Below are 14,881 nucleotides of genomic sequence, written 5' to 3'. Positions count from 1 at the left end.
TAAAAGGACTAAGCTACAGCCATCCTCTACAGAGTTTTTATTATAATGCCTACAGTGAAACTTCAAAAGACAATGATCATAATTATCCACCCAAATCGCTTAGTTTCTTTTAGAGAAGCAGCAAGAAGGAAGGCACTCAAGGTCCTTCATATAGGCTGCCTCTGGGCCTCTCCATCATGTAGCTAGGAGGCCAACTAATACTGCCTTGGCACCCCCTAATGGCCAAAGGAAAATTCATTTTTTTAACCAATGAAGTGGATGGAACATTTTCCCCCAAAACCATTTCTCACTGTTAACACAGGTGAAGATACATGAATGGGCTAATAAACAGAGAGCTCAAAAACAATTTGTACATATACTACAATTATATAGTTATGAAACTATATAATTTTTTTAAACTATTGTTTATTAACATGTACACAGTATAGTCAAATATAAACACATAGAGAGGACAGCTACACCCCAAATTTGTAAGAGTGGCAGCTTCTCTGGAGGCAGGGAAGAAAATGGCTCTGGGGAATGGGTACAAAGAAAATGTCAAGTGTATCTGTAAAGTTTTATTTCTTTAAATATATAAAAAGATGAGGCAAATATGAAAAAATGGCAATTATAAATTTTTGGTAATGGGTACATGTGGGTGTGTTATATCATTCTCTGTACTCTTCTGTATTTTAATCATAAACTTTTTTTAAAAAGGAATTATCAGTACCTAAAAATAAGACACTAAATTATTTCAAAAAGAACTAACAGTCCATTTAAAGAAGCCATTTTAAATTCCAAATAGTTTCAAATATCTTTTTACATAGAAACTAGTAATAAAAAATTACATCCTCCCCTTATTTAAAATAAAAGGGAGGAGGAGAGATAGGTGTTAACATTTTAGAGTCCTGTAGTTTTTCCACTCAGATCAGATTAAGCCCCACCCCCTTTTACTGCCACCCTCTGGGTCCAGGCCCTCATTACATCAGCCGTTGATTACTGTAATGGCCTCCTAAACTGGCATCTCTGCCTGCAGTCTCCTCACTTCCAAATTAATCATGCAGAACAGTCTTTATGAACTATTGTCTCTGCTTTTCTTGTATTATTCTCCTGCTTAAAAACCTAAGATGGTCCCCCAGTGCCTACGCCATCAAGCTAAATGCCTTTCCTTGGCTTCCAAGAGCCCCCCATAACTTGTACCCATTGCACCTAGCAATGCTTTTCCTTCTATCACACACATGGCCTCTATTTTAATCAGGCAGCTCTCCAATTACTGCTGCACATACTCTGCTTCCCCCTGCTGGAAATACTCTGGTCCAAATTCTCCACTCACTCAAATTCTACCACGAAGCTTTCTCACTCCTCCAACCCACAATGACCTCTCCTTTCTCTCTGCTTCTAATCAGGACCATTTGTGAGAACACTGAAATCAGGCACTCCTGACCACAGGCATCCTTAGATGGGCTAAAGGGACTACATAGCACATGCAAAGTTTACGCTGTACTTTGAGAGACAGAGGGTCTAGAGCTTTCCTCATGTCGCCAGAAGAGATCCATAAACATCCTCCACCTGCCCAAAACAAAACCACGAACAACAACAGTAACTACAAATTCACACTAATCTCAATGCTGTCTAGTATTTCCATATAATTTGGGAAAACAGTTTCCCTTTGTTTCCCCAAGTAGTTTTTAAGCTCCTTGAAAGCAAGGGGCAAATCTTATACCAGTTCTGAAAGACAAGGAAGGGTACAAAGCTAAATATGTAAGATATCCGATAATAAATTTGCTTTAGTTAGCCTCTCAAACTAAGATATTAGCAAATAGAAAGCTCGTATTTGATCTCCGAGTCTCAGTCTGAGATACTTCCCAAGTTTTACATGAGCTCACTCACTTCTGGGTCTTTAAAATACGATTTTTGATATCTATAAATCCGAATGAGTCACTCATCCCCAGGTCGAGGCAACTGAAGCCCATCCACCTATGTCTCTGGGGTCACAATGAAATACTATCTGTGACAAATGCTAAGTTTCTACAAATACGGTGCTGACCAAATCTCAGTGGAGGGGATGGAAAGGAGAGGATTATATCCCTAACAAAACCAAAGTCTCTATTATCTATCTAGGCCTTCAAAATATTTTAACACACATTCCAGTTCTAGCAGTTATAAGAATGGCCTAACTGCCAATACTTTCCCAAGCTCATTTTGAACTGAAATTGTCTCAAAATAGCAGTAAATATTGACTTTAGTCATTTTACCTTTATCATCATCTACTTTTTGGTCAAAATCTGATCTAAATGGTAAAAAGATTTAAGATGAAGCACTTCTGCTGGTCTCTGGTTACTGAACTTGTACACATTTAAAACAGTTATTAGTAAAGGATTTTCTCGTTCATTCAACATTTGCTGAGTGGCCACTATTGAATGAAATAAATAATAATAGTGAATTTTTACATGAACTGTAGCTTAACAGACTTTGGTTCAACCACCAGCCCACCCACCACACTACCTTGTGTGACCTTCGGGAATGTCACTTAATCTCACCAAGTCTTATTCGCCTTACAAGTAAAATTGAGATAACATCTGCTTCCCAGGCCTGCTATTAAGGATTAAGTGACATGCTGCCAGTAACATACTTAGGGTACTACATAACCTAGTACCTATAACTAGGTAACCTGGTACAAGGTATAAAGCACTCAAGCAATGACAATAAACATCATCACTGGGTTGAACACTGTGCTATAGGTGGGGTAAGGACGACCCAAAGCTGTGAAGTTTCCACCCTAGTCAGGAAGACAGGTGTCCACATGGATAATTTTTAAATTATTTAATTTTCCATTATTACTAAAAAGCAAGAGAATACAACACAAATCCAATTCTTAAAGTTACCTTTACCTTTATCTTTGGCATCAGGGAATGTCGTGTTATCACTAGTGTCGTAGGAAAATGAGATGCTGTCAATTAAGTAAGAAGTTGCCTCCTCAGTAAAATTCACAACCCAGAAAAAACCAGATCTAAATTGCACTGCTATTTTGGGACCAGTCTGCTCATCCACACAGCTGCTTCCATTATATGTTACAGTGCCAAGGTCTGAAATGGTTACAGTTTTCTAAAAAAAAAAAAGAAGTTCAGGGGTAAGGTACAAACAGGCAGAAATGAGCGCCAAGCATTTACACAGGCTGTGTTGCCTAAGTCTACATCACACAATCCTCATGGCCAGGCTGCCTTTGCCTGGTTCACTGTGTAAAGCAAGTCTCAGATTCTTCAGCTACATACCAGTCCTCTGGACAAATTCTATGTTTATAAGGAAAAGGAAAACTGGCCTGAGCTTCTGTTTAAGAAGACAAGAGGATTGAGAGAACCCCACCAGCCCCAAAGGAGATTTTAATAGCAAGCTATTAAAAAAGGGTAAGCTTTGAGGTTAGTACCTAATAAAAACATGACAGAAGTAGTTAGACCTGAACGCCATTTGTCCTCAAATTATTTACCCTTACCAACCACAAGTAAAACTCCAAAGAACCAATGAATTAAAATATTCATTCCAACAGTAAACAGAGTAGCTTCAAGTGTGTATGTAGGAAAAAAACACAGAAATTAAGTGTTAAAATCAGTTAACATGTGAAATCTTGTTTGTACAAATATATATAAAGGATAAAAAAGAGAACTAAGTTCCTACTATAAAACTCAACGAGAAAGAAAAATACTTACAAACGTTTTGCCGGTAGTCTCATAGCGTATTGTGAAATTCATCTGCCATTTTGCATAAAGACAAGTGGCTTTTTCTGAATCTGTCAAATTGAGTTCCAATGCATAAGATGAGACAGCTCCTAGATTCAAAACAGTCAGATTTTAAAATTGTACTACAAAACATATATAAAATAAAAACAAGCTCTATTCACTACTGAAGCTCAACTAGCTCTAAAATGAAACAAAGTATTTTTAACATATAGGGTACCTTGGTGATTGTTTTTCTGTGTATTTTTCATGAAATCCTACTGATAAAAGTTAGCATTACCCCTTCCGCAATGAAAGGTTACTCAACCGAGGCTGCTTAGGTAACAGCACAGCCTGGTGACATTGCCTTTTGCTTCCTCCTAATCATTTCCACACTCATCTGTGCCTTGCCAGTTTTATTTTAGGCAATTATAGTTTGCCTAATAGGACTTTTGTTTTTTAAGGTAAATGAAGTTAAGGAGAAGCTTGGGAGGGGTGATAAATTCTTGCTTCTCTCAAAACAGCTGGTGGAACTTTCTCTGCAAAAATAATGACCTATGACACATGAATGCTTTGGCAAACTTTTATTTTGATGTGAAGATGTGGCACAGCTCTTTCTAAGCATGTATACCATGTAACCAAAAGAACAGAGTTGCAAAGTTTGTTTTAAGATCCATAAGCAAAAGGTTAGTTTTTATAAATGCCAACGTTCACCACTTTCATTTTAAAATCCAATTGAGTAGAAAGGCTGGTGAATCTTCAGACATGGACTCCAGGTCACTTCCTATGTTCTCAACCTGCTACCTTTTAGGCAGAGAAACCTTACAGGCACAGAAAAGCCTTAGGACTTTCAGCTAACTTGATTCTGATCACCTATATTAGGTTAAACATAGGAATATTACCTATTAAACTGAAGAGCCCAAGGACTCAAAATACTAAATGCCAGCAAACACACCAGCAGCATAAACTGACGGGCAACCACCTAAGGATTTTCCTGTCTCACACATTACCCCAGGGTGAACTGTTTCCTGTTAAGATAGCTGCATATTTTTTTAATGCTCTCTGAGCAATGAAGCGTCATCTACAAGTATGGACATGCTATATAGACTATACAGAATTAAGTCCCAAGAGGAATTACCAAGAAGGCATGTCTCAGCAACAGCTTTCAAGTTGTACATAAAAACCTATCATCCTGTTCCAGAGACCAGGCTGCCTTGCAATCCTGAATATTATGGTAAAGCTTGTGGCTACTGACAGTACCTAGATGTATTGGCTAAAGCTCAAAAAGACCTTCTGAGGCCTAGGTAGGTTTTACAGCCATTCTTCCCCAAGCACAGTATGAAATGGAGCTGTCATCACTGATCCAAGGCTACCTACCATCCTGCTGCAGTGGTGCTGAGAAATCTAGCTTACAATTTTTCTAATCAGCTGGAGGCCTGCTTTCTATATGCTCTGTCTCTCGGTCTTGCTTTAACATCTCTAGCTTTAACATCTTCTCCTTGAATTCAAAGCATTCAAAAACCTTAGAAATAACCCAAAAAAGCTTCACATGTAGTATCACTTCCTTTCCAAAGATATTAGGTTAACAGAAAGAAAACAGCATAAATAGTGATAGTATTAGTGTGTGCCAAGGATGGAGAACTGAAGCTTTATGAAGCAGAAGGCACAGGTTGTGGTTCAAATTTACTGGTGTACATTAAATTCAAGATAGTCTACCTGCCAATCTAAAAAAAAATGAGAATTGAGAAATACCCTGAGGGTTCCAGCACATTCTGTTCTAGTGTCTTCCTAGCGTTTCTCCCTTTGAGAGCTATTCCTTTCCCAGAGTTTTTTAGGCTTCCCGGTCTATATCTCCAACTGCACAGAGCCCACTTGCACTCAAATACCGATCACCTCAAACTCAACAATTCCCAAACTCAAACTCATCCTTCTACTTCCTCCTAACTGGACCCCTTAGCAGCCTCGAGCTCTGACTGAAGGAATGCAGGACCATGTACAGTCACTCAGGCTCCAAAGTTTGGGAATTAGGTACTACTTCCCTCTCTTCAGGAAGTTCTACTGATTTTTTCCCTTTAAATTCTCTCTTAAATCCAATATTTGCCTTTTATTTCTACTCTCAACCTACCACCCCAACCCTAAATTACCACAGATGCCTCCTCACTGCCCAGAGAAGAGCTGCCGGATTAATGGTCCTTAAATACCTCTTCCTCTCAGGACACTTGTTCACAGCTTTTACTGACACTGAAATTCCCCTATTAAATTTAAATTCTTCCAGCTGACTTTCAAAGTAATCCTTCATCTTCCTTCATCGTCCCACCCTATTCCTTCAAATTCTCTCAAACCATTTTCCCAGAACACACCCTTTAACCTGGCTGAACCTGTTCTGCCAGACCCAAATGGCAGGCTCTATTCAACCTCCACGACCAGGCTGCTTCTGTTGCTAGCAATGAGATCTACTTTCTTCTACTGACCTAAATGTTCACCTCAGGAAGAATTTCCCTCTCTTTTTGGCTGCCCCAAATCTGAAATACCACCCACCCTGCCTTTTTCTATAACCCCTGGTAGATATTACCTCCCATTATAAAAGCTGGAAATGCCAGATACTTGCTTTCCCAGATTCCTGCAGCAAAGATGGGCACTTGTGCTAGGCTCTACCTAACTAAAGCATCCAACCCCAGTTTTGAAGAGGGTGGCGAGATGGAGCCAGGCCTGGCCTGGAACAATCACCCTCAGGGGGAAGTAGTTACAGCAGAATCAAGCACCCAGGCAAAAGGCTACCAGAGATCTTGGCAGTGGCCAAGGGTGAAGGCTGCAGTTTAACACTTGGTGGTGGGCGTGCAGGTCACTGGTATGATCTGGGGTACGGAACCAGGCATTGGGATATACAGCTAGGAGAGCCAGTAATCCTGCTTACCCAATATACATGTTTTAATGAAGTAAAATTTTATGGATGTGTAACATACATACGGAAAAGCTCACAACATAACATATAGAAATGACAAGTGCACATAACATTAAGTGTACAGCCAAAGGAAGTTCCACAAACTGAATCCACATGTGTCAGGAAACCGAACACTCCAATCACTCCCAAAGCCCCTATCTGTTTCCCCTTCCAGTTACTATTTCCCTCCCAAGGGCAACCACTACCCTGACTTCTAACAGTATAGATTGGTTTTTCCTGTTTTTCAACTTGGTATCAATGCAATCATTCACTGTGCTCTTTGTGTCTGCCTTCTTTCACTCAGTATGGTTAGTGAGATTCACCTAGGTTGCTGTGTGTGATTGCAGGATGTCCATTCTTACCCTGTATGTATAGCTTTCTGTTGTTGGGTGAATACTCCGCCTCTTCTCTATGCTACTGTTGATAGGCATTTGGATAGTTTCCAGTTTGGTTCTATATAAATGGACACATTGGTGAACACATGTGTGTTTAGCTAGAAATAAAACTTGGGATCAAAGGGTATACAGATGTCCTGGTATCTTTTTAATAAATTCTGTTTAAAACTGATCAGATTTTATTTCTATCGCTTACAATTAAAGCCTGCATTGATATGCTACCCATTTGTCAGCAGCCATTTTCTCCACAAAGATTTCATTGAGGAGCATGGCGCCTATCCCCACAGTTCAGTATATTTTATACTACCCTGAACTATTCAGTTATTTTATGCCCATAAATCCTGTCTCCCCTATTGTCATAAACGTCAAAACAGCAGTTTTCAACTGTCACTGCACCAAACTGCTGCACCGTGGTAAATTATAGTATTAGTACCCAGCAAGTAATTTGTTAACTAATAAAACAAGCACCAGAATCTGTGAATGAATGATATATAAAGACAGATTCAAGATTCCCTTTTGAAAATGCCTCTGCCACTCATTCAAATTCTAATGTGCTCCCTTAAACATCTGATCTTATCTATGCCACAGCCCCCATGAGTGTGTCTTTCATATGAAGGTCATCCATCATGAGCATCACCGTGGAGGAGACAGTGTCTATTACCGTTTCTTCTATCTCCTGTCATTCCTAGCAGTGCTGAATACATATTAGATTCTCAATAAATACTGACTGATTATATCGAGGTAAAACTTCTCTGTGACAAGGACCTGAAATACAGCTTAATCTAGATACAGGGAGGCTAACCTTTGAGCTCTTCCAAATCATGAACCTGACCTCACAGTCTTCTGGACACTCCCTTAACTGCCATGTCAGTTTTCTCCTCAAAAAATTCTAACATGGATTCCAAGCTAGGAATAATGCTTTTACCATAAGGCAAGTTCCTAGTTGAAACATTTACACTTTGGTAAAGTCTCCAAGAACCCATTTTCATCCTTGTTGCTGTGTTCGATCTTAGAATAGCTGATCCATATTTGTTTAAATGGCTTTATAACAAATCACAGCTGAATATATCGTAGAGTGTATAATTATAGAGCTGAGAGTTTATTCTCCAAAAAGAAAAAAGCATACCTCAATATCAACTTTCTCTAATTCAAATATTCTCTCAATCTTGTTTCCAGAAAGGTCACTTACAGGTTCTTTTAGAATTCTCATCTTATTTCTCCAAGCATGAAATACTGCACAAAGTGGCTCGGTTTTTGTAAGTCTACTTGACCCGAAGTATTGTTGAAAAATACACATTTGCAAATAAGATGGGGTGGGGTGGAAACATAATACTAGTGGTCTAAACCAGTAAACAAACACTGAACTAAGAGGCAATATCATGAGGCAGGCCAATAAGAGCTCCATCCCTGGAGCTGGAAGGGGCAGAATTCAGATCAGGCAGTCCAATTTACTAGCTGTGAGACTCTGGTCAAGTTAACCTTGCTAAGAATTGTAATGTGGTATTTTCCTAATAGGTTCTTTGAAAGCATGTGAGCCCTTCAGAGTTAAGAGAACTCTGCCAAGCAAGTTAGAGATTCCAGCTTACAGGCTTCTTTTCTAAACTACAGCACCTAAGGGGATCCTTCCCAAAATGTAGGTATATGTTTCCTTTCATAATATTAAGTTATGGACTCTTATCCTCCAAATCATTAATTCAAAATGATGTCAAGCAAAGGGTCTTTAATAAAGCAGGACACAAGCATACAATTCCTATTAACTCTTTTCCATTCATAGGTTTGTTAAGTCAGATTAACTGTTCTTCATTTACAATTCCTAATACAGGCCCAATTGCTGCATCCAGTTGCTGATACTCTTGATTTCTGATAAATCTCTTAAAAATGAAAATATGGTTTTGAGCTACAAAATTGTTTTAAGATTGGAGAGTGGGTAAGGAAGTAAGATTCAACACTATTCTGCTAATGGAAAGTGCTTACTGCTGAGTGGTGTTTGGCAGATCTCCAGAATTCTTTTGTAACACGCAGCAGGATACCAACAAGTACTTACAAAGTACACTTTTGGATCTGAGAAGATCTCTGATCACTTTAATAGGAAATTATGATCAGAGTGCTTCTGTCACTATAGGAGGAAGAGTGGTCTTCCTGTACCAAGTACCACTTAAGTCAGCTACAGCACTGTGAAATAATCCATAATCCATAAATTCCACTCAAGAATATAGGGGAAGAAAGCTGTACTCCTGGGAAATATCTGAATATCTATAATCCTACCAGGTGTGATAACCAACGACTAATGGGTGAATAATAAGCCTGTCCTTTCAAGGATCTCTATTCTAGTTCAAAGAATTTTAGCAGAATCTTGAAACCAAAGTTATCTGTTTAACAAAATATAGTAAGACTACAGAAAAATCTCAGTGCTTACTTTCTCTCTTAGATTACCTCCAAAGGAAAGATTGGTTCTTTGTGAAACCTTTACTCTCCTTCTCACCAAGAACTTTCTAGTCTCCATGTTAACCTTCACTACTCTGCAGGTATGTCTGAAGGGGTACAGGTAAGATACTAGCATTTTTGTATAGGTAATTCTTTCTAAATCAGTTTGTAATTGTAAATTATATTTATAAATGGTTTAAATTGGTTTATAACAATCTGTACTGCTTAATATTGATCTTGAAATCCTCAATCCAAAAACACAAAAAACCTTGCAAAACATAACTTAAGGTTCACAAAAGAAAAAGGAGACCAAGTTGGTCTAGTTCACCAACACAATCCTAGTGCCCACCAATGAACACCTTCAACAAAAATCTGACTATGGTTAACCACAGTCAAGGCCCTTTGCCAGGCAGGCAATGAGAAGTAACAGTACCCAGGATAGTCTCTGTCCTTAGAAACTAATACCATAGGGGAGACTTGACTAGAACTGCTAGGAAAAAACAGTGGAACCTCAGTCTGGGAAAGACAGATTTACTCCTATACATCCAGATGGTCACCTGGCCAGCCACCGTTTGACATTAAGGTCTCTGATCAAATGTTCTCCAAAAACGGACAGCCTTCTGATCATAAAACACAAAGGCGGCTCATTTCTCATCACCCACTCCTATTACCTGTTCATTCGTTTTCCTCATGACTGGTTCCATTTTCCTCAGAGTGCTTCTCAGTATCTGAAAATCTATTATTTATCTGTTGGGCTGTCTTCTCCCACTGAACGTTAAGTTCCAGGACAGCAGGGACCTCATCTGCTTTGTCCCCTGCTCTATCTGTCCCTTTCACTTGGTTCAGTGCCTGCGTACATGACAGGCATTCAATAAACATTTGTGGCGAGGTAAGAGCTCCTACCAGTGAGGTACATATTCAGGATATTTATATGAGGTTTCTTCCCATCCAGAAAAGCCTCAACCCTATAAAAGCCAGAAGTCAAACCAGTTGGAAGAATCAACAACCACAGAATTCGGCAGTCCACAGTGTCACAAAGAGAACACAGACAATGATGCTAGGAAACGATTTTTATTCACTACACTTCATGATGCCTCTGCAAAGCTTTTCTTCAGGGAAATCATATACCTCTTTTTCAGGAAGTTCTCTAGTCAGTTATAATTAATTCCAATAAATATCAGCATAATTTAATCTCTGAAAAAGACTAATACATGGACTAACAATTCTTTCCTATACTTACTCTAAAGCAGCTATTTTTAAAAAGCTACCAGTGGAGCTGGGATAGAGTTATAAACTTACAAAGTAAAACGGGCACAGCTAGAGCACTAATGCTAATGAAGCTAAAAATTCAGGACAGATCCTCCTTCACTGGCACCCTCTGCAGTAGCCAGGAACAGCGTGAGATTCTTAACAGGTACTTTACAAATATGTATTGAGTTTCCAAAACCCTATCCTTGGCATCCATTTTGATTCATGAAAGTAATGTGCAAAACCCACGCAACTGACCACTTGCTAAATTCTTGAGAGAAAACCACATGGAAGAGCAAGCTCCACAATGAAATAATAGCTGCCAGAAAAAGCAGCAGTACAGAAGAAGTAATTTCTGCTTCTTCCTGGTACCTTTTAAGAATCTCATCTAGGTACATTAACTTTTACTCCTCTTAATCCTGTTCTGAACTTGGAACTGTGGGGAATCAATCTTGGACATCTTCCAAGAGGATGAATCTAGTTAGTCCCAATCAATAAATGGCAAACTAGCAGATGAGCTGATGGGTTCTTTTATGCACTTCTTTTTGCCTGCTTATTTTCTGCGATGGGAAAACCAAACTCAAACCAAACAAACCAAAACAAAAAAGCTTTCATTAGGAAAAAAAAAAATTAATGACATGAAAGCCAACAAGTAAGACAACTTTGTTTTTTCACTTTCTCTAAACAGTAAGTGTCGTGTTTGTGCAGATTCAACTGGCAGTGAACTACTGATTAACAGATGCCTTGGTCAGATGAGGGGGCTTTTCCTTGTAAACAATCCTCTCTTAGGGTTACTTGGCCCTTACTCAGTGCTTCACAGCAATATTAAACCTTCAAACTGTGTTTGAGCAAGGCTGCCATGGCCCCCTTTCGGAAGGGCTACAGAAGAGTTTCCTGCACCGTGTGACAGCAGGACTAGATTGGGGGTTCTCAAACATTTCGGTGTCAAGACCCCTTTAGTCTTATATCCACTGAGGACCTCAAGGAGCTTTGGTTTATGTGAGTTATACCGATTGGTATTTGCCATATTAGAAATTAAAACTGAGAAGTGAATAAACCACATGGGAGTCATCACAGCCGTGATGTCGTCACACATTATGTAGCCTCTGGAAAGCTCCACTGCACACTGATGAGAGGATGAGAGGGAAAAGGACAACTTTTTAGTATTATTCTGGCAAAAGTTTTAATCTGACAGACCCTCCAGAAAAGATCATTAGGAATCACTAGGTTAAATCATCAAGAACCTTTACAAAGATAAGGCTCTGGAGCAAGATTTCTCAATTTTAGCACTACTGACATTCTGAAGTGAATAATTCTTTGTTGGAGGGGGGCTGTCCTGTGCATTCTAGGATGTTTAGAAGCATCTCTGGCTTTGACCCACTAGATGCCAAAAGCAGTCCACAGTTGTGCCAACCAGAAATGTCTCCAGATATTGCCCAATGTTTCCTGGTTGAGAATCACCGTTTTAGGGTGTTGATTTTATTCTACAGAAACGTGAATTCCAAAATATGTACCTCTCACTGCCTTTTCAGGCCCCTAATGTATCTATTTCCTCTCCAGTACCACTGGGTCTGCTTCTTCTTTTATTAGGTCACAAAGAGCAAGAGGCAGCGGATAGCAACAATCAGCATGAATCAGGTCAGGAAGAGACATTCAGGTCAAAGATCACCTTTCAGGCATTAAAGCCATCAGAGACCTGCCGCTTATTGGGTGGGGGCAGAGCACAATCAGCCAACAGCTATCCAACCATTCAACCATTCTTAGAACCTGGTAACCACCCCATCCTTAGGAAATTACCTACCCTCCTCTTCCCAAAACAAGATAATATGCCAGTTGTTATGATAGGGAAGAAAAATAGCTTCCAAAGGCAAAGAGGCAGCATACAAGAATCAAATACACCACACTGAAACCTCACATCTGGGAGGCCCTTCCAACTGAAACAGCTGGGGATTTTTTTTTTTTTTTTGGTCAGTCTGGCTGGGAGGAAGTGTCAAAACTGGTGGAAAACCGACATCTTCAACACCTCCAAGTCAGATATATTCACTCCCCACCAAAGTCCCCGCTCAGCCCTTTAGTCTCCAGAGGTTGGGTCCGAGATTCCTCACCTGGAGGTCCCTTCCCCGTCAAAATTCCAACTCAAATCCAGCATCACTGCTCATCTCTGTAATCACTCTTCCTCCACAGCCTCAAATTCCAACCCACAAACACTCCCAACCCTCTCACTGCCCCTCAGACTCTGTCATAAGTGCCTCCCCACTCCAGACCTCCAGCAGGCACAGTCTCTTCCCTCCTCAATTTTCTCTCTCACTCTAGTTTTCCACCATCTTCAAAACTCTCCCCGCATTCCAGAAAACCGGGACTCTCCCAATTGTCTGACACCCCAGAATTGCACATAGCGTCCTCCAGAGCTCACTCCTTGGTATCTTTCTCAAGTTACTCTTTCTACCCGATCTGCTCCACTCCTCACTCTTCCCTACCTACTCCCTCGGTGTCCACCCGCTTACTTGCGCCTTTCTCGCGGGCCCTTCCTTCCCTGCCATCCCTCGCTCAGGCCTTCTCTAGGTCACCGCTCGCCTCCCCGTGCCAAGTGCCGCCGCCCAGTGTCAGCTGTTCAGCTTCTGAAACATTCCCCCACCCCGCGCCGGGACCAGTCTTTCAGGTTGTGACCGCTGAACTGCGGACCCCGGGCCCAGGGTGAAGGACGAAACAGAAGGGCCCGACAACTCACCCAGAACGAGACAGAGCAGAACGAGCCCCGAGCCCGGAACCGGGGAGAGGCGGAAGCACACCATGACGCCGCAGAGCAGGAGGCGGCGGCGGCCACAGGAGCGGCAACACTACGTTAGAGGCTCGCTGGAATTGGGGGTACAGTTGAGTGGACCACCGACCACAACGCTGCAAAATCCCGGACTCGCCGCTTCAGCTCGGGTCATAAGATCAGGGGCGGAGCTCTTTCTTGTTTTCAGCCAATCTCCGCGCTTGAAAGCTACGCGAGGGGTTGTGATGTTAAGCCGGTGGGCGGGGCGACCACGCCCTGGCCTTTTGGTTCACCATCATTCTTAGGCTCTTAAGGGATGTACGCGGTCGGCTCTTTCTAAGGCTAAAGAGAGAGAGAGGGTGAACTTTTGGGGGCTGTAGGTAGTAGAGATGATTTCAGTTCCGACTTTCTGAGGACGAAAAGAATAATTTTGCTGAAGTAAAAACAGTTGCTAGGCATCACAACTAATACATACAAAAATAATACATGATTATTCTCCAAGCACTGTTGTTACCTATGCAGTTCATACTATTAAATGAACAAGGGAGCTAAGGGTAGTATGGAGTCACGGACCCCCCGAGAAGGTCATGGCCTAGAAATTCACCTAGTTACAACACCCTGTTTTTCAAATGGAGAAACTGAACTGAGAAAGAGGAAGAATTTTCTTTAAATGCAGAAAGAAAGAAAATGAGAAATAAAATAGAAAGATAAAGGGAAAACAAAGATTATCCATATTCCCACTACCGACAAAGTTCTCTCTTCTTCCAGTTGCTTTTCTTATGAGTACATATATATGAATATTCTTTAATGAGTTCATACTATACATACTATTTGGTATACTTGACAGTAGAACAGGTAAAGCCTAAATATTCAAGAAATGAAAACATTCAAAAACTATAAAAATCTCAAGTTGAGATAAAACACTGATTCTGAAATGCCTATTTCCAACAGAATCATCTGGGAATTTTTAATATCATACAGATTTCTGTACTTCATTCTCCAGAGATTCTGAAACAGTAGGTCTGTAGCAGTCCTAGGAATTTTTTTACCAAGCACAGCAAGTGATTCTGATTTCTATGGTCCCTGGACCACACTTTAACAAATACTAAAAGAGCTTCAGAAGCTTCTAATGCAGGAGATCTTAATGTGGTGTCAATGGATGAACTGGAAAGTGGAAGAGGGGCAAGGGGCAGTATCTGTGAATCCCCAAATTTACATACAACATTTATGTATGTGTATTTTTCTGAGGAAGTTTATAGCTTTTACTAGTTCTCAAACAGGATCTTGTGACTCCTCATGCCAACACCCCACCTTGCTCAAATATTAAGAACCACTGGTCTACCCCCACTATCATTTTATCTAATGTGATTAATCCCTGAAAGTGAGAACATTTATGGGTGAGTGTCTTCCGTCATGGGTGAAACTG

General features: G+C 40.5%; 1 protein-coding gene across 3 annotated transcripts in view; it reads right to left on the bottom strand.

The window, feature by feature from the left end:
* The window catches only part of LAMP2 (lysosomal associated membrane protein 2), a 38,692-nt gene extending 25,045 nt beyond the window's left edge, over positions 1–13,647 (bottom strand). Inside the window, exons 1-3 of one of the 3 annotated variants that reach the window (XM_037008467.2) lie at positions 13,426–13,647; positions 3,684–3,802; positions 2,871–3,084 (exon numbers count right to left, since the gene is read on the bottom strand). In XM_037008467.2, coding sequence (XP_036864362.1) covers positions 2,871–3,084; positions 3,684–3,802; positions 13,426–13,489 — 397 coding nt within the window. In that variant the 5' untranslated portion in view covers positions 13,490–13,647. The remainder of the gene's footprint in view (positions 1–2,870; positions 3,085–3,683; positions 3,803–13,425) is intronic. The other 2 variants (XM_037008469.2, XM_037008468.2) reach the window with 2 other exon arrangements.
* Positions 13,648–14,881: the final 1,234 nt, after the last annotated feature.

The sequence above is a fragment of the Manis javanica genome, chromosome X (genome assembly GCF_040802235.1).
Source record: "Manis javanica isolate MJ-LG chromosome X, MJ_LKY, whole genome shotgun sequence".
In the NCBI taxonomy this organism is placed as follows: Eukaryota; Metazoa; Chordata; class Mammalia; order Pholidota; family Manidae; genus Manis; species Manis javanica.
The sequence above is the reverse complement of the archived record's forward strand: the minus strand, read 5'-3'. Positions and strand labels throughout refer to the sequence as shown.